At 42.8% G+C, this 22395-nt stretch overlaps 1 protein-coding gene across 1 annotated transcript; it reads right to left on the bottom strand.

Annotated features, from left to right (window-relative positions):
- Positions 1-17379: 17379 nt before the first annotated feature.
- On the bottom strand, positions 17380-19146 carry CCIN (calicin). The gene has a single exon (XM_026013166.2). The coding sequence runs from the start codon at positions 19144-19146 to the stop codon at positions 17380-17382; it is 1767 nt and encodes a 588-aa protein (XP_025868951.1).
- Between the last annotated feature and the right edge of the window lie 3249 nt (positions 19147-22395).

Raw genomic sequence — 22395 nt, forward strand, 5'->3', positions numbered from 1 at the left:
TAATCACTCCTGCCCTGGGCAGAGGATAATGGGAAAGGATGACCATGAGAGGGTCCAAAGAAGACAACTCTGGATGCTCACAACAGTGGCTGAGGGACAGACCGCACTCACTCCTTAAAATAGATGGATACAGCTGAAAACAAGTATGGAGTCAAGTCAGGGAGGGCTTGAGTGCCCAGGTGAGGATTAGTACTGAATTTCACCAGTTATGAGGAACCTTTGAAATACTTTAAGCAGGCAATAACCTAGAACCCTGAAAGAATCTTCTGGCAGTGTAAGCATAGGAGAGGGTTCTGAAAACCGAGAGGTCTGTTAGGGAAGGTGCTGCAGTTGAACCTGCAGTGGTTCAGGAGGGAGGACCAGGGCCAAGATATTTCAGGGAACAGAGCAGTGGGCTCTGATGGAAAGAAAATAATGGAGGGAACGTACGAGCTTGGTAATTGATAGCATTTAGGAGGCAGGAGAGTCAGACAAATTTTTTTTTTTTTTTTTTTTTTTTTTAGATTTATTTTATTTTAGAGAATGTGAAAGCTGGGCAAGGAGGCAAAAATCTCTCTGAAGGCATCAGAGGACTACCAAAGCAGTGAGCAGTGTAGGCCCAAGTTCTAGGAGAGGAGGGTAAGCCGAGAAAAATGATCCTAATGTTTGGAGCTATTTTTTCTCTCGAGGAGATTGTTCTAAAAGCAGAGACTGAGAAGCTGAGTAAACAAGCTTTCAGTAAACAAGGCTGGGAGGAGAAAATAGTTGAGGGCTTACTGAAAAGAAAAGAGGACCCTGATAACTTGTACCAGGTTTTAAGTTGGGATCCTGAAGGCCTACACAGTTGGACTGTGTTGACTAAAGCTCAGCTTTGAATCCTATAATTCCTTGATTGAATTAAAATGATCCAGGCTTTCTAGTGTCTTTAGCCTAGAGCTGCCTGCCAAAAGCAAAAGGAAATTCTAATAGAAAAACTTTCATCCAAAAATAAGCATAAAAAGACAAAACATGCTCACAGACATTTTGAGAGACATAGAATAGAAATTCCAGAGGATTCAGATAATGGATTTGCCAGCCCTAGGTTTTAAAATAGCTATGATTATTGAGTTAAAGGAATGAAAAGAAAATAGAGAATTTCAGCAGTATAAGAATGTAAGTACTAATATTTATTGTATCTATTAACAATTCAATGGATAAATTTAATCATGGATTAGACATGGCTGAAAAGAGAATTAGTGAACCAGAAGATAAAGTAGAGAGTATCCAGGATGAAACCTGGAGTCAAAAGTATGAAAAACACAGAAAGGAGCATTAAAAACCTACGGAATATATGAGATTTGGGGTTTTTAAAAAAACCTTCATGTATTTATTTATTTTGGAGAGAGTGTGTGTTTGTGTGTGCACACATGTGTCAAGACCATGACCTGAGCTGAAACCAAGAGCTGGAGGCTCAACTCAACCAGCCACCCCTCCCCAGGGTTTTTTTTTTTTTTTTTAATTTTTATTTATTTATGATAATTCACAGAGAGAGAGAGAGAGAAGCAGAGACACAGGCAGAGGGAGCCCGACGTGGGATTTGATTCCGGGTCTCCAGGATCGCACCCTGGGCCAAAGGCAGGCGCTAAACCGCTGTGCCACCCAGGGATCCCAGAAGAGGTTTTATAAACATGTAATTTTAGCTAGGAGAAGGGAGGGAATAGAGCAGTTGTAGAAGGTAAAATGGCTAAGAACTTCCTAAAAATCGATGAAATCAAGCCACAGTTTTAAGAATCACCATAAACTCCAAGCATGATAAAAAATATCCTCTCTAAAACAATTAAAAAATCTACAGGCCTCTTGTGCATTTTTAAATTGACAATTTAATTTTTTATAATTTAATTAGTTGCAAGGATGTAATTTCTAATATATTGTAAATATTCTTTCAAATAAAATTATTGCTTTGGTCTTTAAATGCATCCAATGGTGGATACATAATGATTTGTTACTATCACCCATATAAAAAAATGCATTGCAAAGCCTTTTATTAATGAAAACTTTCAGATTCTTACTTTTGCTCCCTAAACACATACTATCATTCCAACACTTGCCCCTAAATTCTATCCCATTAGAATTTGTTGTGCTTGAAAAACTTTTTGTTATTATTTTTTAAGATTTTAGTTATTTATTTTAGATATAGAGCAGGAGGAGAAGCAGAGGGCAAGCAGTCTGCACTGAGCACGGAGCCTGATGCAGGGCCTGATCCCACGACCCTGAGATCATAATCTGAGCCGAATCCAAGAGTTAGACACTGAACCAACAGGCACCCCTGTTTGAAAGACTTCTGTTGCTCAATGTATTATACTTCTTTGTAACAAAAATATGTAATATAATTGATTTTTAAAAATCCCATAACCATAACTCAAAGTTTTGTTTTGGATTGACATAATTACATTTAATCAAAGCAGCAAAATATTTCAGAAAATGTCATTAAATATATAAAGTAAAATTTTATTAGAAATTCCTGTCTTAAGGAGCTAGATGGGCTTGTATTCTCTATTGCTGTGTAATAAATTATCTTAAAACTTACCACCTTAAGGTAACAAACATTATTTCACACAGTTTCTGAGGGTTAAGAACTTGGGTGGACTTAACTAGGTGGTTCTGACTTGGGATCTTACATGAGGTTGCAGTCAATCTATTAGCAATGGGTGTAGTCATTGCAACCTTTTTTTTTTTTTTTTTTAAGATTTTATTTATTTGAGAGGGGGAGAGCAAGCATGAGTAGGATGCAGAGGAAGAGGGAGACTACCCGCTGAGCAGGGAGTCCAACACAGGGTTTGATTCCCGTACCCCGAGATCATGATCTGAACCGAAGGCACACTCTTAACCAACTGAGCCACTCAGGTGCCCCAATTCATTGAAATCTTGATGGGACAGGATAACCACTTCCAAGGTCACTCACATGACTGTTGGCAGGAGGCTTCAGTTCTTTGCCACACGAACCTCTCAAAAATGTTGCTTATGACACAGAAGTTGGCATTCTCCAGAGTGAGTAATCCAAGAAAGAATGACCAAGACAGAGGCATGGTATCTTTTAACAACTTTTTTGACATACAATTCATATCCCATACAATTCAATGGCTTTTAGCTTTTCAGAGTCCCGCATCCATCACCACTATCAATTTTAGAATATTTCCATTACCCCAAAGAAATTTTATACTCCATCCTCTGAAACCCTCTAGCTCTAGGCACTAAGTTTCTACTTTTTGTCTCTTTAACTTTGCCTAGTATGGACATTTCAGGAAAATGGAATTATACAGTATGTGGTTCTTTGTAACTAGCCTCTTTCACTTAGCACAATAGTCACAATGGTTGTCCATATTACAGCATGTTATCAGTACTTTGTTTCTTTTGATGGCTGAATATATTCCATTGTATGGATAGATCTCATTTATCCATTTATCAGTTGAATATTTGGGTCATTTCTGCTTTTTTTTACCACTTTGTATGAACATTCATGTACAAGTTTTTTTATGGACATGTTTTCATTTCTATATATACCTCAAAATGAAATTAATGGGTATATTTAACCCATATACTACTGGGTCATAGGCTAACTCCATATTTAATCATTTGAGAAATTGCCATACTATTTTCCAAAGTGGTTATACCATTTTATATTCCCACCAACATTGTATAAAGTTTCCATTTTTTTTCACATCCTCACCAACACTTGTCTTTTTTATTATAGTGATCTTAGCAGGCATGAAGTAGCATCTTATGGTGGGTTTTTGTTGTTGTTTTTAAGATTTTATTTATTTATTCATGACAGAGAGAGGCAGACATACAGGCAGAGGTAGGAGTAGGCTCCTTGCAGGGAGCTCGATGTGGGACTTGATGCTGGACCCCGGGATCACACCCTGAGCCAAAGGCAGACACCCAACCACTGAGCCCCCCAGGCATCCCGCATCTTATGGTTTTGGTTTGCATTTCATTGATGGCTAATGATACTGAACATCTTTTCATGGGCTTATTCATCATGTGTGCATCTTTTTTGAAGAAATGTCTATTCAGATCCTTTGCCCATCTTTTAATTTTCTGTTTTGCTTTTTAGTGTTGAGTTGTAAGAGTTCTTTATATATTCTAAATACAAATTCCTCATCAGATATGTGCTCTCCAAATATTTTCTCAATTGTGTCTTTTAGTGTTCTTGATGGTGTCCTTTGAGGCACACTTGTTTTTAACTTTAAATTTATTTGTGTTTTTGGAGTAATATCTAAGAAACCATTGCCTATCCAAAGTCATAAAGACATTTATGTGAGAATGATACCTTTTTAAAAATTCAAAATCTGGAATAAAAACGGTGTCACTGTTATACAAACACTATAAAGATCAAAAGAGGATATACAAACAATTGTATGTTAATAACTTTGAAAGTTTAAATGAAAAATTCCTAGAAAATGTAACTTAAATATAACACAAGGAGAAATAGAATTGAATATTTCTATAACTAGAAAAATCAGTTTAATAAACCGAAAATCTTCCCACAAAGAAAATTCCATGTACTTTCATCAGTGAAACTTCTTGTCTTCACAAATTCTTCCAGAGAATTTTAAAAAGTTGAAGAATATACTCCAACTCATTTTATGGTAAGCATAGTCTTTATACAAAACCCAAAACATGGGGATCCCTAAGTGGCTCAGCGGTTTAGCGCCTGCCTTCAGCCCAGGGCATGATCCTGGAGCCCCGGGATTGAGCCCCGGGATCGAGTCCTACATCAGGCTCCCTGCACGGAACTTGCTTCTCCCTCTGCCTGTGTCTCTGCCTTTCTCTCTCTCTCTCTGTCTCTCATGAATAAATAAATAAAATCTTAAAAAAAAAAAAAAAAGACAAAGGAAAATTACAGGCAAAATCATTCATGAATATAGTTGAAAAAAAACATGAGTGGGAGTAAGATGGAGTAAGCACATTCCTGCTGGTCTTTCCCACTGAATGCAGCTATAAAACCTAGCCAGAATACATGGAGCAGAAGCTATTTGAGGACTCTGAAGAGTAAATAGCGGCAGGCAAATTGGGGAAGTAGGCCAAAATATGAAGCACTGAACTGGCAATGAGTTCACCATTTTTTATCCTCTGGTTCTCCTGCCACTTGGCCTCAGACACTGGCACAGTTAAGAAAAGTGGATGGATGGCAGGCAGAGTGGGCTAAGCAAAGCTCTAGCTTTCTGATGGAGAACTAAAAAGAAGAACCTCAGGGGAGTGAACAATACAAGGGAGATCATAGAGAGGGAGCACCTTGGGGAAGTGACCCTATAAAATTGTTTACAGGGGATCCCTAGGTGGCTCAGCGGTTGAGCGCCTGCCTTCGGCCCAGGGCGTGATCCTGGAGACCCAGGATCAAATCCCACATCAGGCTCACTGCGTGGAGCCTGCTTCTCCCTCTGCCTGTGTCTCTGCCTCTCTCTCTCTCTCTCTCTCTCTCTCTCTCTCTCTCTCTCTTATGAATAAATAAATAAAACCCTTAAAAAAATAAAAATAAAATTGTTTACAAACTCCTGTGCTCAGCCCTGAGCTGTATTTAGCTTGACCTGGTCTTAATCAGCATGTAAGACTTTGAGAACCGAATTTTCCACCGTCCAGGTCCCAGACTGTCCACTGGGTGGCGCACATGTGGAACAGAGCTGAACACCGTTGCAGTCTTTGAAAATTGAAATGCAATTCTAATCAGTCCGCAAGAGTGCCTTGGAACTGACAGCCTCATTCTAATTAGGTCAATTGCATACTAATACAAAACTATCAACATTCTTCATATGACTTAAACAAGAACCAGAGTTTCATAGCCTAACATTCAAAATGTTTAAGATACATTCTTAAACTTGGCAGGGGAATAATTAATTGGCATATGAGTAAGGAAAATCTCAAATCACAAATAAACACAGTCAATATATGTCAATACCAAGATGACTTAGATATTGGAATCATGTGACAAAGACATTAAAGCAGCAATTAGGGATGCCTAGGTGGCTCAGAGGTTGAACATCTGCCTTAGGCTCCGGGTGTGATCCCACAGTTACAGGATGGAGTACTACATCCGGCTCCTTGCATGGAGCCTGCTTCTCCCTTTCCCTTTGTCTCTGCCTCTCTTTCTCTGCGTCTTTCTCATAAATAATATAAAAAAAAATCTTAAAAAAAATTAAATCTTTAAAAAATAAAGCAGCTATTATAAAAATGCTCTAACAATAACCCTTGGAACAAATGGATAACTAGAAAGTTTCAGTAAGAAAATAGAAAATACAGAGAATAACAAAATGGAAATGTTACGACTGGAAAGTAAGAAAGCCCAGAAATTAAAAAACCCACTGGATATATCCCAAAGCAGAATGGAAATGACAGGGGGAAAAATCAGTGAACATAACAATGAGTAAAAATTGGTCTGAACAACAGTGGGGGGAGAAAAAAAATATCCCCAGGAATCTGTGGAACAATTTTAAAAAGTCCAGGATTTGTTCCATCTTCCAGGAATAAAAGAGGGTACAGACCTGGAAAAAAGTTCAAAGTAATAAGAGCTGAAAATTTCCCAAATTTGCCAAATTCATAAACCTACATATTCAAAAAGCTCCATGAACTCCAAACAAGATAAAGCCAAAAAATTTTGTACCCATACACACCATAATAAAACTTCTGAAAACTAAAGAAAATAAATCTACATGGCCAGACAAAAATAATGCATTCCTGACACAGAAACTATGATTTGAACGGATGTTGAAATCTCATCAGAAACCATGAAAGCCAGGGGCACCTGGGTGGTGTAGTAGGTTAAGCATCCAACTCTTATTTTTATTTTTTTAAGTATCCAACTCTTAATTTCAGCTCAGCTTGGGATCTTGGGATCATGGGATTGTGCCCTCTGGCCCCCAGCTCAGAGGCTGCTTGAGATTCTCTCTCTCCCTTTCTCTCTGCTCCTCCCCTTGGCTCATGTTCTCTCTCTCTCAATCTCTCTCTCATAAATAAATAAATAAATTAATTAATTAATTAATTCTTTAAAAGAAAGAAACCATGAAGGCCAAAGATGTGGCACAACATTTTTAAAGTGTTGAAAAAAGGAGCTATCAAGCCAGAATTTTCTATCCAGTAATGAAGACAAAGACATTCTCAGAAGAAGGAAAAGTAAGAGATTTCATGGCCAGTTTACATGCTCTAAAAGAATGGCTAAAAGAAAGTCTTCAGAGAGAAAGGAAATGACACCAAAATAAAAGCTAGAACATCAGGAATGAAAGAAGAGCAACAAAAATGATAAACATCTGGGTAAATATAATAGACAATTCTTTTTCTCTTTAAAATATGTCCTTTAAGTTATGTTTGATATTTGAAGGCAAAATAATTTAACAGTCTCTGATGGGGTTTTCAATGTGTTTAGATGTAATATAGAAGACAACTGTACTATAAAGGGGGAGGGTAAAGTTTACCTATATGGAGTAAGATTTTTATATTCTACTTGAAGTAGTAAAATATTAATTTTAAATATACTATGAAGTACAGTATGTAATCCCTAGAACAGCCCCTAAAAACTTTGTACAAAAAGATATTATCAAAACACGATAAATTAAAATGGAATACTAAAAAATACTCAACTCAAAAGAAGGCAGGAAAGAAGGCAGAGGGATGAAAAAGAGAGGGAAAATGGAACATGAATAATAAAACAATAGATCTAAATCCAAACATCAATAAGTGCATGAAATGTAACTGTTTTAAACACACCAATACAAAAATCAGAGTTTTTTGTTATAAAATAACAAGGCATAAACCAATTATAGTCTGTCTACAAGAAACTTTAAGATTAATGACATAGATAGGTTAAAAGTAAAAAGATGGAAAAAAGATATACTGTGCAAACACTAATATCAGACAAAGTAGACGCAAAGCAAGGAAAATAATGGGATAAAAGCATATACTACCTAATGATAAAAGGGACAATTCACCAAGAAAACATTAAAATCCTAAATGTGTATGTAAGTAACAACAATTACTTCAAAATACGTGATGCAAAAGCTGACAGAACCAAAAGGAGAAACACAAACACGCAATTATAGTTGGGACTTCAACACTCACAAAAATCTAGAGAACTAGTAGAAAGAAAATCAACAAGGATATAGAAGGACTGAATAATACCATCAGCCACCTGGATCTAATTGGCATTTGTAGGTCACTCTATTCAATAATAACTAAATATGCATTTTTTTCCAAGTGTACGTAGAACATTCACCAAGATAGACCATATTTGGGGTCATAAAAGAAACCTCAACAAGTATAAAAGAACTGGGAAAAAAACAGTACATGCTCTCTGACCGTAATGGAATTAAAGTAGATATGATGAACAGAAAGATACAAAGAAAATTCCCAAACTTGAAAATTAAAACACTTCTAAATAATACATGAGTTAATTCTCTAGGGAAATTAGAAAAATATTTTTAACTAAATAAATGAAAATACAAATATAAAGTCTGGGGATGCCTGGGTGGCTCAGCAGTTGAGTGTCTGCCTTTGGCTCAGGTCATGATCCCAGGATCCGGGATCAAGTCTCACATCAGGTTCCCTGTATGGAGCCTGCTTCTCCCTCTGCCCAGGTCTCTGTCTTTCTCTCTCTCTCCCTCTCTCTCTTGCTATGTCTCTCGTGAATGAATAAATAAAGAAAATCTTTAAACAAACAAATATAAAGTCTGTATTTTCTGTGGGATGTAGCTAAAGTAGTTTTTAGAGTAAAATTTATAGAAGTATATGCTGGTATTAGGAAAGAAGAAAGGTCTCAAGTAAATAGTCTAAGCTTCCACTTTAGGAAACTAGAAAGAGAGCAAAATAAATCTAAAGCAAACAGAAAGAAAGAAACAATAAAGATAAAAGCATAAATCATAAAACTGAAAACAGGGAAATAGAGAAAATTAATGAAATCAAAAACTGGTTCTTTGAAAAAATCAGTAAAATAAGTAGCAACACTGAAAAGAAGACACAAATAACTGACATCATGAAGTACTCTGCAACATTGAAGGATAATACGAGAATACTGTGAACAGGGATCCCTGGGTGGCGCAGCGGTTTGGCGCCTGCCTTTGGCCCAGGGCGCGATCCTGGAGACCCGGGATCGAATCCCACATCGGGCTCCCGGTGCATGGAGCCTGCTTCTCCCTCTGCCTGTGTCTCTGCCTCTCTCTTTCTCTCTCTGTAACTATCATAAATAAATAAAATTAAAAAAAAAAAAAAAAAGAGAATACTGTGAACAACTCTGTGCACATAAATTTGACAATGTAAGTAAAATGGACAAATTCCTGAAAGCCACAAACTACCAAAACTCACCAAAGATGAAATGAATAATCTGACAATTGAATTTGTAGTTAAAAACTTTCTTCCCCACTGGAAACAAAACTCCAGCACTAGATAGTATTGTCAGCCAGTTCTATCAAATATTTAAGTAACACCAATTCTAAGTGATATTTCCTGAAAAAGAGAGAGAGAGACAGAGAGAAGGGAATACTTCTTGACTCATTTTATGAAGCAAGCATTACTCTGGTATTAAAAGTAGACAAAAGGGACGCCTGGGTGGCTCAGTGGTTTAGCGTCTGCCTTTGGCTCAGGGCGTGATCCTGGGGTCCTGGGATCGAGTTCCGCAACGGGCTCCCTGCAAGGAGCCTGCTTCTCCCTCTGCCTGTGTCTCTGCCTCTCTGTGTGTGTGTGTCTCTCATGAATAAATAAATAAAATCTTTTTAAAAAATAAAAGTAGACAAAAGGAGTACAAAAAAACCCAAAAAAACTATAGATCAATATCCCCTAAGAATATAGATGCGAAAATTCCCCAACAGAATACAGTCCACAACTTGATATGGTTCAATTTATGATCTTTCAACTTTATGATGGTGCAAAAGCATTACTCATTCAGTTGAAACTGTTTGAATTTTGAGTTTTGATCTTTTGCCAGGCAAGTGGTATGTGGTACAATACTCCTTAGTGATGGTAGCTCCAGATCACAAGAGTGAACAACCGATATACTTAGAACCATTCTATACCCATACAACCAATCTATTTTTCACTTTCAGTACAGTATCCGATAAATTACAGGAGCTATTCAACACTTTATTATAAAATAGGCTTTGTGTTAGATGACTTTTCCCAAATGCAGGCTAATGTAAGTAAGCATGTTTAAGGTAGGCCAGGCTAAGCTCTGATGATTGGTAGGTTAGGTGTATAAAATGCATTTTTGACTTGGATATTGCCAACTTAAATGGGTGTATTGGGACATAATCCCCTTGCAAGTTGAGAAAGATCTGTATTAGCAAATTGAATCCATCAACATATAAAAAGAACAATATATATCATGACAAAATGGGAGTTTATCCCAGGACGCAAAACTGGTTCAATATTTGAAAAACAAATCAATCTAATCCACCACATTCACAATCTAATGAAGAAAAATCACTTGATACACAGAAAAACATTGACAAAATCCAATACCTACTTATTACGAAGTTTCATCTATAAAAAACCTATTGTGTTAATGATAAATTTCACCTATCAATGGTGAAAACTGAATGCTCTTCCCCTAAGATCAGTGACAAGTTAAGGATATTCCCTCACCACTCCTATTCAATATTACATTGGAAGTTCTAACCAATATAGTAAGATAAGAAAAAGAAATAAAAGGCATACTGGAGGGGAGATGGGCAGAGGGTGGGTAAAATAGGTGAAGGGGATTAAAGAGTACACTTACCATGATGAGCAGTGAGTAATGTATAGAATTGTTCGATCGCAATATTATATACCTGAAACTAATGTGTGTGTGTGTATATATATATATATATATAGTAAGATCTATACTGGAATTAAAATTAAAAATTTAATTTAAAAAAGGCATACAGGGCAGCCCCGGTGGCGCGGAGGTTTAACGCCACCTGCAGCCTGGGGTGTGATCATGGAGACCCCAGATCAAGTCCCACATCGGGCTTCCTGCGTGGAGCCTGCTTCTCCCTCTGCTTGTGTCTCTGCCTCTCTCTTGTGTCTCTATGAATAAACAAACAAAATCTTTAAAATAAATAAATAAATAAATAAATAAAATAACAAGTAAAAAAGGCATACAGGGGCAGCCCGGGTGGCTCAGCGGTTTAGCACCGCCTTCAGCCCACGGCGCGATCCTGGAGACCCGGGATCGAATCCCACATCAGGCTCGCTGCATGGAGCCTGCTTCTCCCTCTGCTTGTGTCTCTGCCTCTCTCTCTCTCTCTCTCTCTCTCTCTCTCTCTCTGTCATAAATGAATAAAATCTTAAAATAATAAAATAAAAAAGGCATAGAAATTACAGAGGAAGAAATAAAGTACCTAGAAGATTTCAAGAGATCTACCCAAAAAACTCCTAAAATTAATAAGTGAGTTTAGCCAAGTTGTAAGACATGGTGAACACACGAAAGTCAATCATATTTCTCTACACTAGCAGTGTGTGGTTAGAAACTAATTTTTTAAAAATACCATTTAAGATAGTTCTCTAAAGTAACTTTACAAATGAAATAAAAATGATTAGATAGCAAATGAAATCCAGCAATATGTAGAAGGAATTCTATAGTTACTAAGTCCAGTAATTATATAAAAATATACAGCATTTTACATAAAACTAATGTTATATGTCATAGCCAAGTTTATACCAGGAATGAATGGTTTTTGCAATGACAAATTAATAAAAGTGACTTGTCCTAATTCATTGTGTTGAGTGTGGAAGAGGCAAGGTTATTTTTTTTTAAAGATTTATTTATTTATTTATTCATGATAGACATAGAGAGAGAGAGGCAGAGACACAGGAGGAGGGAGAAGCAGGCTCCATGCGGGGAACCCGATGAGGGACTCGATCCCGGGACTCCAGGATCATGCCCTGGGCCAAAGGCAGGAGCTAAACCGCTGAGATGCCCAGGGATCCCCAAGAGGCAAGGTTATTAAACAATTTTCATAAAACAAGCCCATGAAAAGATGCTCGGCATCATTAGCCATTAGAGAAATGTAAATCAAAACCACAATGAGATGCTACTAGGATGATCGTATTTGGAAGGACAGATAATCAGAAGTGTTGACAAGGGCATGGAAAAGTTGAAACTGCCATACATCACAGGTGGGAATGTAAAATAATGCATCTGCTTTGAACTTTCTTTTTTTCTTAAAGATTTTATTTATTCATGAGAGACACAGAGAGAGAGAGAAAGAGGCAGGCTCCATGCAGGGAGCCTGATGTGGGATTCGATCCTGGGACTCCAGGTTCACGCCCTGGGCCAAAAGCAGGCACTAAACTGCTGAGCCACCCAGGGATCCTGATGCATCTGCTTTGAAAACAATCTGGCAGTTTCTCAAATAATTAAACATAGAGTTACCACAGGATCTAACAATTCTACTCTGAAGTATATGTACCCAAGAGAAATGAAGGCTTATGTGAACACAAAAACTTGGACATGAATGTTCATAGAGCATTATTCACACCAGCTAGGAAGTGGAAACAACCCAGATGTCCATCTATTAATAGATACATGAATAAAATGTAGTATATCTATAAGGTAGAATATTATTCAGCCATAAAAAGGAATGAAGTACTGGCATATGCAACGACATAGATGAACCTTGCAAATGTTATGCTAAGTCAAAGAAGCCAGTTAAGTCCCATATTAGGGATGCCTGGGTGGCTCAGCAGTTGGGTGTCTGCCTTCCACTCAGGGCATGATCCCGGGGTCCGGGATCAGGTCCCGCATCGGGTTCCCTGCATGGAGCCTGCTTCTCCCCCTGCCTGTGTCTCTGCCTCTCTCTGTGTGTCTCTCATGAATAAATAAATAAAATCTTTTAAAAAAACCAAGTCCCATATTGTATGATTCCATTTATAAGAAGTGTCTTAAATAGGCTTATCAGAGACAGGAAGTAGACTAGTGGTTGCCTGGGGGCTGGGAAGATGACTGAGTTAGAGGGTGACAACTAAGAAGTTTAAGGTTTCTTTCTGGGGTTACAAGAATGTTGTAAAATTGATGGTGATAATGATCGTACAACTGTGAATTGGGACTAAGAGCCATTGAAGTGTACACTTTGGTTGAATTGTGTGGTGTGTGAATTACATCTCAATAAAGCTTTTAAAAAAAAAAGATAACTTAACTTAAACCAAAGTATCATGGTTTTTAACACCAGACTTCATACCTTAACAGAAAACACTGTATAAGACAGAAAAATACAAACCCTTCTTTAGATATTGGTGTCTTGATGAAAGGAGGCTTCACTGATACTTCCCTGACATCAGTTTACACCCTTGTGTGGCACCTGAGGCAGCACATCCTAGGAAGATACGGAATAGGTAAATGTGTGTGTGTGTGTGTGTGTGTGTGTGTGTAAGCTGTTTGAAGAATAATTTTGAAAGGGAAGGTGGGAAAAGAGAACTAGAAGGAAATCACCACAGGTATATTCTCAGGTAGATTGGTTTTAGGAAAAAGGTTGAAAATCTGGAAACTGATTCCCTAAAAACTGTGCATGTCTGATATTCCCTTGGAAAGACTTCATCTCCTGAGTTTGAAGATCTGAGTTGTAATTCAAAAGCCTTGTCTTTCCAGACCAACATCTCTGCTATGAATTGCTAAATTGCTAAATTCCTTGCAGCTAACACCAAGATTTTGACTCTAAGTCCTGCATTCAGCTCTGCCAGCCTCCCCAGGGTGATAAGTCAAGTCCTGCATTCAGCTCTACCAGCCTCCCCAGGGTGATAAGTCTCGAATGTTTCAGCCTTATGGTCTAATTTTAATGTGGGAAGGGCTTAAGAAGGAAGAAAGAGGAGGAAGGAAGGACAACATGGATTAATATATCAAATGATCATCCTACCATGCCAAAGATCTCCCTTTTTATTTATCTTTTTTTCAAAGATTTTATTTATTTATGCATGAGAGACATAGAGGCAGAGACACTGGCAGAGGGAGAAGCAGGCTCCATGCAGGGAGCCCGATGTGGGACTCGATCCCGGGTCTCCAGGATCACACCCCAGGCTGCAGGCAGCGCTAAACCGCTGAGCCACCCGGGCTGCCCAAGATCTCCCTTTTTAATAAGTACCCCGGTGATTCTGTCACAGGCGGAAGAGGCCAATACTGCCCAGTACTGCAAGGGAAAGAATCAACAGAGAAAAGGACAAAGAGGACAATATTGTCAGGAGACAGTTTGGTAGCATGGTAGCAATAGAAGACAGAGTTGATTAGAGACAGATGAGAGATGGAGCTGGGGAGCACAGACATTTAGGACGATCAACTGAGGGAAAAGGTGGGCCTCAGAGCTGAGGAGGGTTTGTTTCCAGAAAAAGGGGAACTTGAGAAAACTTACGGAGTAAAGAGAAAAAATCAGGAAGGGGATGAGAGAGAGAAGGAATTGAGGGTCCTGAGAAGCTGTGAGGTGACAAAATAGGAGCGCCAGGGGAGGGGGATCAGCGTTGAATTGTGAAAGGACACCACTTCCTCTGAGATGCAGGAAAGTAGCAGCAGCTCTGGAGAGTTTTAGTGGATGTGGGATTGTTCGTGGAGCTCAGATCATTTGACCTCTATTTCTCCAGATATCTAGGGGCAGAGTGAGAAGTAAGCAGTTAAGAAAGAGGAGAGGAAAAGAGCGGGGCCTCAGGACACCAGAGAGGACTAGAGAATCAGAGAATGTGGAGAATGGCCTGGGTGGGGGTGGGCAGATGAGCCTGGTGGGCTAGGGGTGGGGGCAGCTGGCCACAGCGGCATGGACTCTTTTGTACTTTGGAAGACAGCAGTGAAGTAAGCATAAGTGGGGGCTGCCCAGGGCTGAAGAAGTGAGAAAGGTGGGAGAAGTTCCGGAGAAGAGAGAGTCAGCTGTGAAGTCCAAGGTTCTCACCCACAGGGAGCAAAGTAAGACTTGGGCAGAAGGTGGGCTTTGAAGCAAGTGGCCACCCAGCAGAGAGGTCAAGAAGATAATGCCGAGCAGGTCCAATAGGATTGAGAGGGAAAAAGGGGATGAGCATGTTTGAACCACGAAGCTCTCTAAACTGTCCTGCACTATCTAATCCAGTAGTCCCTAGCCTCCTGGGGCCTTTTGTATTTAGTTAGTTCAAATTCATTTGCGCTGTAAGTGTAAATTATACACACGATTCCAAAGACTTAGGATGAAAAACAAAAAAGAACGTTAAATATCTCATTAATAAATGATTACACTGATTACTTGCTTAAATAATATTTGGATGCATTGGGTTAAATAAAATACATTATTAAAATTAATTTGACTGTTTTTACTTTCGTAGTGAAGCTTCTAGAAAAAATTATTTTATTTTTATTTATTTTTTTTAGAAAAATTTAAATTACGTATGTGGCTTGCATTATATTCCTCTTGCACAGCTCTGATCTAGATACTCCCTTACTGGGGCATGGATTGTCTGTGTCATGTGGCCCCAACATGGATTGTCTGTGTCATGTGGCCCCAACACCTGGACAAGGGACCTGCCCAGAGAGGCCTCAGTGAATGGTGTGTGTGTGTGTGTGTGTGTGTGTGTGTGTGAATTGATGAGTAGATGAATATGTAAATTAATGAATGAGTGAGTAGGTAAATGAGGATCATATATGGTTTTCAAGGACTCGGTCATTTTCTACTCAATGGTTGAGGATTACGTATTAGCACACAACTGAATGGAAGGGATAGTTAGAATTGAAGAAAGCGGGCAGCTCTGGTGGCTCAGTGGTTTAGCACCTCCTTTGGCCCAGGGCATGATCCTGGAGACCCGGGACCCAGTCCCACATCAGGCCCCCTGCATGGAGCCTGCTTCTCCCTCTGCCTGTGTCTCTGCCTCTCTCTGTGTGTCTCTCATGAATAAATAAATAAAATCTTAAAAAAAAAAAAAAAGAATTGAGGAAAGCTCACCAAAGCTTTGAGGCAGGGAGTCTCAAAGGGCAATCTGGGGGACCTTACTTGGTATAAAGACTCAAGAACCTGGACCCTTGCCACACTTTTAATGTACTCCTGTGGCATCTTAAATGCCAGGGGATCTGTCCTAGGAATTTGTATTAACTCATTGAAACTTTCCATCACCCCAGGAGGTAGGCACTCCTGGTATGTCTCTTTTGCAGATAAGGAAACAAAGGCATAGAGATGTGTAGTTTGGCCAGGATTACCCAGCAAGCGGTAGAACTGGCATTTAAACCAGGTTGACTGGCCCCAAAGGCCATGCTCCTAGCTACTACACCATCCTGTCTCTCTCATCCTGTCCTCTCACCTCACCCCCAGGTTCTCTCCAACAGAGATATAGTAGTCCCCCCTTATCTGCTGGGGATCCGCTCCAAGATCCTTAGTGGATGCCTGAAACCACAGAACCCTCTATATACTATTTTTTCCTCTATACACATCTCTATGATGAAGTTTAATTTATGAATTAGGCACACTAAGAGCTTAATGACAATAGCAATAGAACAGTTTTAACAATATACTGTAATAAAAGTTATGTGAATGTGGTCTTTCTCTCTCAAAGTATCTTATTGTGCTGTACTCACCCTTCTTGGGATGATGTGAGATGATAAAATGCCTATGTGATAAGATGAAGTGAAGTGAATGATGGGGGCGTTGCGACATAGTGTTGGGCTACTACCAAACTTCTGATGGTCAGAAGGAGGATCATCTGCTTCTGGACTACAGCTGACCACAGGAAGCAAAACCACACACAATGGGGGACTAGTGCATAGATTGCTTTTTCCCCCCTTACTGATTTCTCTCCATCCCAGTCCCTCAGGCCCTGTATTCCTGGAGAAAGTTCCCGATGTAGTTTGCTTACTGAAAACAATTGTAATTGTAACCTCCCAACTTCCCCACAAATAAGACACAAACACACCATAGCTTCATGGTCAAATACAACAGCCAAGTAACCTGGCCTCCTCTGTTCCCTCTACCCTTATCCCTGAGCCTTTCCCACACCATTTTCTCCATATCCCTCCCTCCATGTCCTCCCTCCCCCCAGCCCATGAGTCTCCTGTCCCAAACCTGGGATTGGCCCTCCCCTGCCTTCCTGGATGGACTCGAGGGGAGTGAGTGTTGGAGGAGCCTGAGGCTCCATAACTCCAAGCAAACACTTTTATCAGTCTAGCGGATGCCAGCGAGATGACTACAGGGGATAGAATGGGGGCTTTCCAGACACCACCTTGGCCAGCGCCCGGGAGATGCTTCAGTCCCACCCACCAGGGGCTCCATTCCAGCCTCAGCTTGGATCCCTCCAATAACAGAGTAGCCCTGAATTTCTGCCCACTGGGAGCAGCCCTAGCCCAGGATCTCTACTTGCAGGGCCAAACAGACTGGAAAACTAAGAAGGAACCAACAGGCCATCTTCCTCTATCTCTCATTAAATTGTGAATAATAATGCATTTACTTATTCTCCCACTTAAAAAGTTGTTTAAATCCTTTGAAGAATCTTGCACGGTAGCTTGGCTAGACAGCAGGCAGGACAGTCCAGTGCCTCCGGTGGGGGGGCCAGGGTTTTCCACTCGCCTGTCTTTTGGTCCAACAAGTAGGCATTTGGGTTGATGGTGTAGTCCTTTGTCTGGACATCGCTGGTTGTGGTGACACCCCCGCACACAAACACTCTGCTGTCTCCAATGGAGCATATAGCATGGGACACATCCAAGGGGCAGTTGTTAGGCAAGAGAGGCACCGAGGTGGTCGTCTTGTTGGCCTTTATCTTCTGCAGATTGATTTCCACACTCTGCCGGTGGCTGTGTACACAGAGGATGTTGTCCTGATGGAAAGAGAGCAGGGGCCGGTGGTTGAACTCAATGGGGAAGGTGATACACTGGACCACATCCCCGGTGTTGGTGTCAAAGCAGTCCACCACTCCAACTCGGGAGATATAGCCCTTCACCAAGCACCGGCCGGTGACAATGTACAGGTTCCGGTCACCCTTGGTGATTACGGCTGTGCCATCCATAGGGATGCTCATTTTTCCTGCCAGGCACCAGGCCTCCTTGCGCTCATCATAGCGATAGATGTTGGAGACATATCGCCTTGGAGCAATGCTCCCACCCACTGAATACACCGTCCCCCCGCAGGTCACCATGGTGTGGAAGACAAGCCCAATTGGCAGGTCTGGCAACTTGGTCCAGGAGTTGTCATCCATGTCATATCGCCAAGCCGTCTTCAGCCCTGAAATCTGCTCAGTGGTACCACCAGAGATGTAGATGTAGCGACCAGCAGAGGTGGCACTAAGTGCTGCTGCCCGGTAGGGCATCTCTGACAGCTTCAACCACAAGTTCTCCTGGATGATATAGGCAAACACTCCATCATTGAACTTGCCATGGGCCTTTTGGCCACCCAGGATGACCACCGAATCAAGCAGGGCCCCTTTCCGTTGGTAGCTCAACAAGCTGGATGGCTTCTCCTGCTTTCGGTCCACAAGGACACTCTCAATGAGAGTTGCATGGGCTGAGCTGTTCTCCATGCCCATCAACTTGTTGCTGGCAAACATCAGCGTCTTGTTGGAAACGGCATTGAGATTGATGTAGTTGAAGAACTTCTTGAAATACTTCTCCCGCTCGTCCTTCCGGAAGTACACCCAGTTGATGAGTGCGCTCAGTGCCTGGTCCTCATTGAGCACATGCAAGTTTTCGTCTCGGAGCAGGCGGCCAAAGATGACAGGTGGACAGCGCATGAAGTGCATACAGCCCTCAGGACTGGCCCAATAGTGGAAGTTGTCACGAATGCCAGAGTAGGCCAAGTCTGATACCTCTTTGAGCTCAAACAACTCAGCCAAGAAGAGGTAGCGCAAGCAGTTTGCACGGCGGATGGACTTGATCAGGAAGTCATTACAGTGGATTCGCAGGCGTGGGGTGTTGAAATACTGGGCCCCGCGAAGGAGCTCCTCCACATTCTGCTCCGAGATCACCACCTTGCCACTGTAGAAGTAGTCCAGGAGCTGGTCCACCGTGGCTGGACTCAGGTAGTTGGGGTCAATGGTGATGAAGAGCTCATCGGTGGTCTTCATGTCATTGCTGGAGATGAGGCTCTTCACCAGTGGAGAGACAGCAGCCAGTACGTTGCGATGTGCAAAGAAAACATGGTGGTCCACAGTCAGGGCCATATCCCAGTACTCTTTGCGTTTCCTCTGTTTGTTCAGGTTCTGCAGCACAAAGCTGTTGTAGTTTTTCTCTGTGAATTCTAATTTCATGGTGCTTCTTGCTGGCTGAGGCAGAAGATCAGCAGCAGGTACTGGAGAACAGACTTCTCAGGTCTTTGGGATTCAGATTGATGGTTGTTTGCAGGGCAGTTGATCAGGGAGGAGGGGGGCTGGGAGAGAGAGTGATGTCATAGAATGGATGAGGTCATCACAATGCCAGCCCCTGAGGCCTTTCTCACAGGCACAGGACCTTTCTCCTCTCTGATGGGTGCAACCTGCCAAGACTAGATACCCTGCCAGGACTTCAAGCCCTGAGCCCAGAGCTCAGGAGAAACTCAGAAGTGGATTGCAACTCTTACTTGGGGCTTTTAAAACTCAGTTCAAGGCTATTTCTGGAATGTTCCAACCAGTCTGGGTGGGGGTGGTATAGGAAGGGAAAGAGAAGGCTCGGGGAAGAAAAGAGATTTTTGGATCTAGAAGATTCTTCCCACCTACAGGAGGGAAACAGGCCCAGAGAAGAGAAGGGACTTGCCCAAGATCACACAGTAGGTTTGGAAGCAGACCAGGGCTAGAAAGCCAAGGCTTCTATAACTCAGTATCCTTCATCTTTCCAGGAAGCTCCTAACTACCCAACTCTCCCCAGTCTCCGATTCTCAGGCCTCGAAGTACCTTTCTCTGCCAAGGCTCCTGGCCATCAGAGAAGAATTTCAGGCTGCCCTTTGCCTTCTGACCTTTGTAGCCATGGACACTATTCTCCTTTAAAACAGAGGAGAGGTAGAGGGCCCTGGTTGGAGCAGGGATACAGGAGTTGGCCACACCCTGGGGCATGGGAGGGCCTCTGAAGCCCTGGTTATTTCAGTTCCACAGCAAACTGGGACCTTCTCCCCACATCTCCACGTCTGTAGTCATGCAGCTTTGGGGGTTGTGGTGGGTCAGCTCTCTCCCCGTACACGTGTCACCTTGTACAAGTGGCTCAGACTCTAAACCTCAGTTTCTTCATCTGTGAGATGGGAGTGATGGTAACCACTTCGAAGAAGATTATTACGAATTTCAATGAGAAAATGACTAGAGAGTGTTAAGCACCATGTTTGACTTGTAGCGAAAGTTCAGTCCATGGTAGCTGCCCCTACTTTATTGACAGCATATTAGTTCACCCAGCGCCACGTCCTCGGCTGCTCCCTTTGTCCGTAACCACCTGGCGTGGGCCCTCTGGGCGGCTCCGCGAGCCTCGTGCGGCCACGCGGGGGAGCTGGAGGGCCGCCTCCGGCCGCGAGGCCCCGCCCCCGCCCCGCCCCCCGCGGCGACCGGCCCGCCCGCGGCAGCGCCGCCCACGTTCCCCGCCAGGCAGCCCGTGGGCTGCACAGGCCGGGTGCCGAGCCCGGGAGGGGAGCTGGGGCGTCACCCTGGGGGCCCGCAGGCTCCGCCGCCGCGGGGCGGCGCCGAGGAAGGGCTAAGGGTCCCCGGAGCTCCCCGGACGGCGGCCGGCTTCTGCGGAGAGGGGAGGAGCGGGCCCCACCGCGGCCCCGCCTCGGGGGCCCCGGCAAGGGCTCGCCTCGCGGCCTTCGCGGCGCTGGCCAGACGGCACGGAGAGCACCGGGGCCCTGACCCCGCTCCTGACCCTTAGCCTTCCTCGGCGCCCCTTGTAGGGAGGGTGGCCCCTGGAGCCCCCCGTCCCTCCCTCGCGCAGTCAAGTTAGCATTCGCGTCTCCAGGCCGCCTTCTTCCGTTTCAGACCCGGCTTTTTCTTTGGGGATTTAGCAACTTGAAAACTATTTAAAAGTACTTACGTTTGGCTGCTGAGGCTGTTCCCCTCGATACCTGAATGGTACCGAGGCACTCAGTGTCTTGAGTCTCTCTGCACAAGGCTGAAAACTTGTTTTCCCCATGAAAAGGAGGCTTATTAAACGATTAAACGTCAGCCTCTCCACCACAGACTAGCTGGGGGGGGGGGGGGGGGGGGGGCGGGTGTCCTCTGTTTTCTCCACTTGAGGATAACTGAGCTCTAAAGGCTTTGCCAGCCCTGATCTGGTGAGCGGTGGCAGCGATCTGGGTGCAGGTGAGACCTCTTGGCGTTGATTCCAGACACCTTTTCACTCCCCCCTGGCATCTAGGCCTGCCCTGGTGAGGGTTGGCGGCCTCACCTCCTGGGGCATTTCAACCAAGACTAGAGGCTGGGTGGGGTCAGGCCTGTTGTATCTGCCCCTTTGCCGCCACACCTGGGAGCACTTTGGTGGAGGAGGTGGCTGTGCCCCTTTGCTTTTGTTTCAAGGGCCAGAACACCACAGGAAGGTCTCTCCAGTTAAGAAAGCTGGGCATAGGGGGTGTCATGGGCCTGAGAAGATCCAGTAGACTTAACTTCATGTGCCAGACCTTGTGCAGTTGGACAGACTGCAGCCCAGAGTAGGGAAGGGCACCCAATTCTGAGAGTGGGGGGTGGCTAGAGCTTGGAGCCAGGTTCCTGGCTCCTTCCTCTGTCCTGCAGCTACAAAGGACAACTGGCAATCTGGCTTGCCCTCTGCTTTTATAGAATTGTGGGAGTCGCTGTCTTGAAGAAATCCCTTAAAGAAGTGAAATTAGTGCCCACCTGCTCAGCCAGCTTTGTTGCCTGGCTTTTCTTCAGCCTAGAAAGCTCTTTTGGTCAGCTTTTTTCTTTCTCTAGCCAACTGAGGAAACAGATGCCAGACACTCAAGAGCCTGGCTGTAGGCCAGTGTCCACCACCTGGTTATGCATGTGTGTTGGGTGGAAGGTATCCCTAGGAGCCACCAGGAAGTTCACTGACTGGTCACTCAGTCCCGGTTGCTCATGGAGGCTGCCTGGGTGTGGCCTCAGCCCAGTCTCTTTATTCCACCCACCCTCAGCTTCCTGCCCAGCTCAGGATTTGTGGCTTCCTCGGAGAGGGGACCCTAATATTCTAGCTTTATAGAGAACATCAGTTGACATATCACTTTGCCGGGAAGCCCTAAAGATGAGGGATATATCTTAACGATACACAGATTTGGCCTGGAGCTAGAAAGCTCAGGAACTCCCATCTCTTTTGTACTGCTAACAACTGTCTTTCTCACTTCCATATATTTTCTTTTTTTTTTTTTATTTTTTAAAGATTTTATTTATTTATTCATGAGAGACAGAGAGAGAGAGACAGAGACACAGGCAGAGGGAGAAGCAGGCTCCATGCAGGGAGCCCGATGTGGGACTCGATCCCGGGTCTCCAGGATCACGCCCTGGGCTGAAGGCAGGCGCCAAACCGCTGAGCCATCCTGGGATCCCACTTCCATATATTTTTTTTTTCCCATATATTTT

The sequence above is a fragment of the Vulpes vulpes genome, chromosome 12 (genome assembly GCF_048418805.1).
Source record: "Vulpes vulpes isolate BD-2025 chromosome 12, VulVul3, whole genome shotgun sequence".
NCBI classification, from domain to species: Eukaryota; Metazoa; Chordata; class Mammalia; order Carnivora; family Canidae; genus Vulpes; species Vulpes vulpes.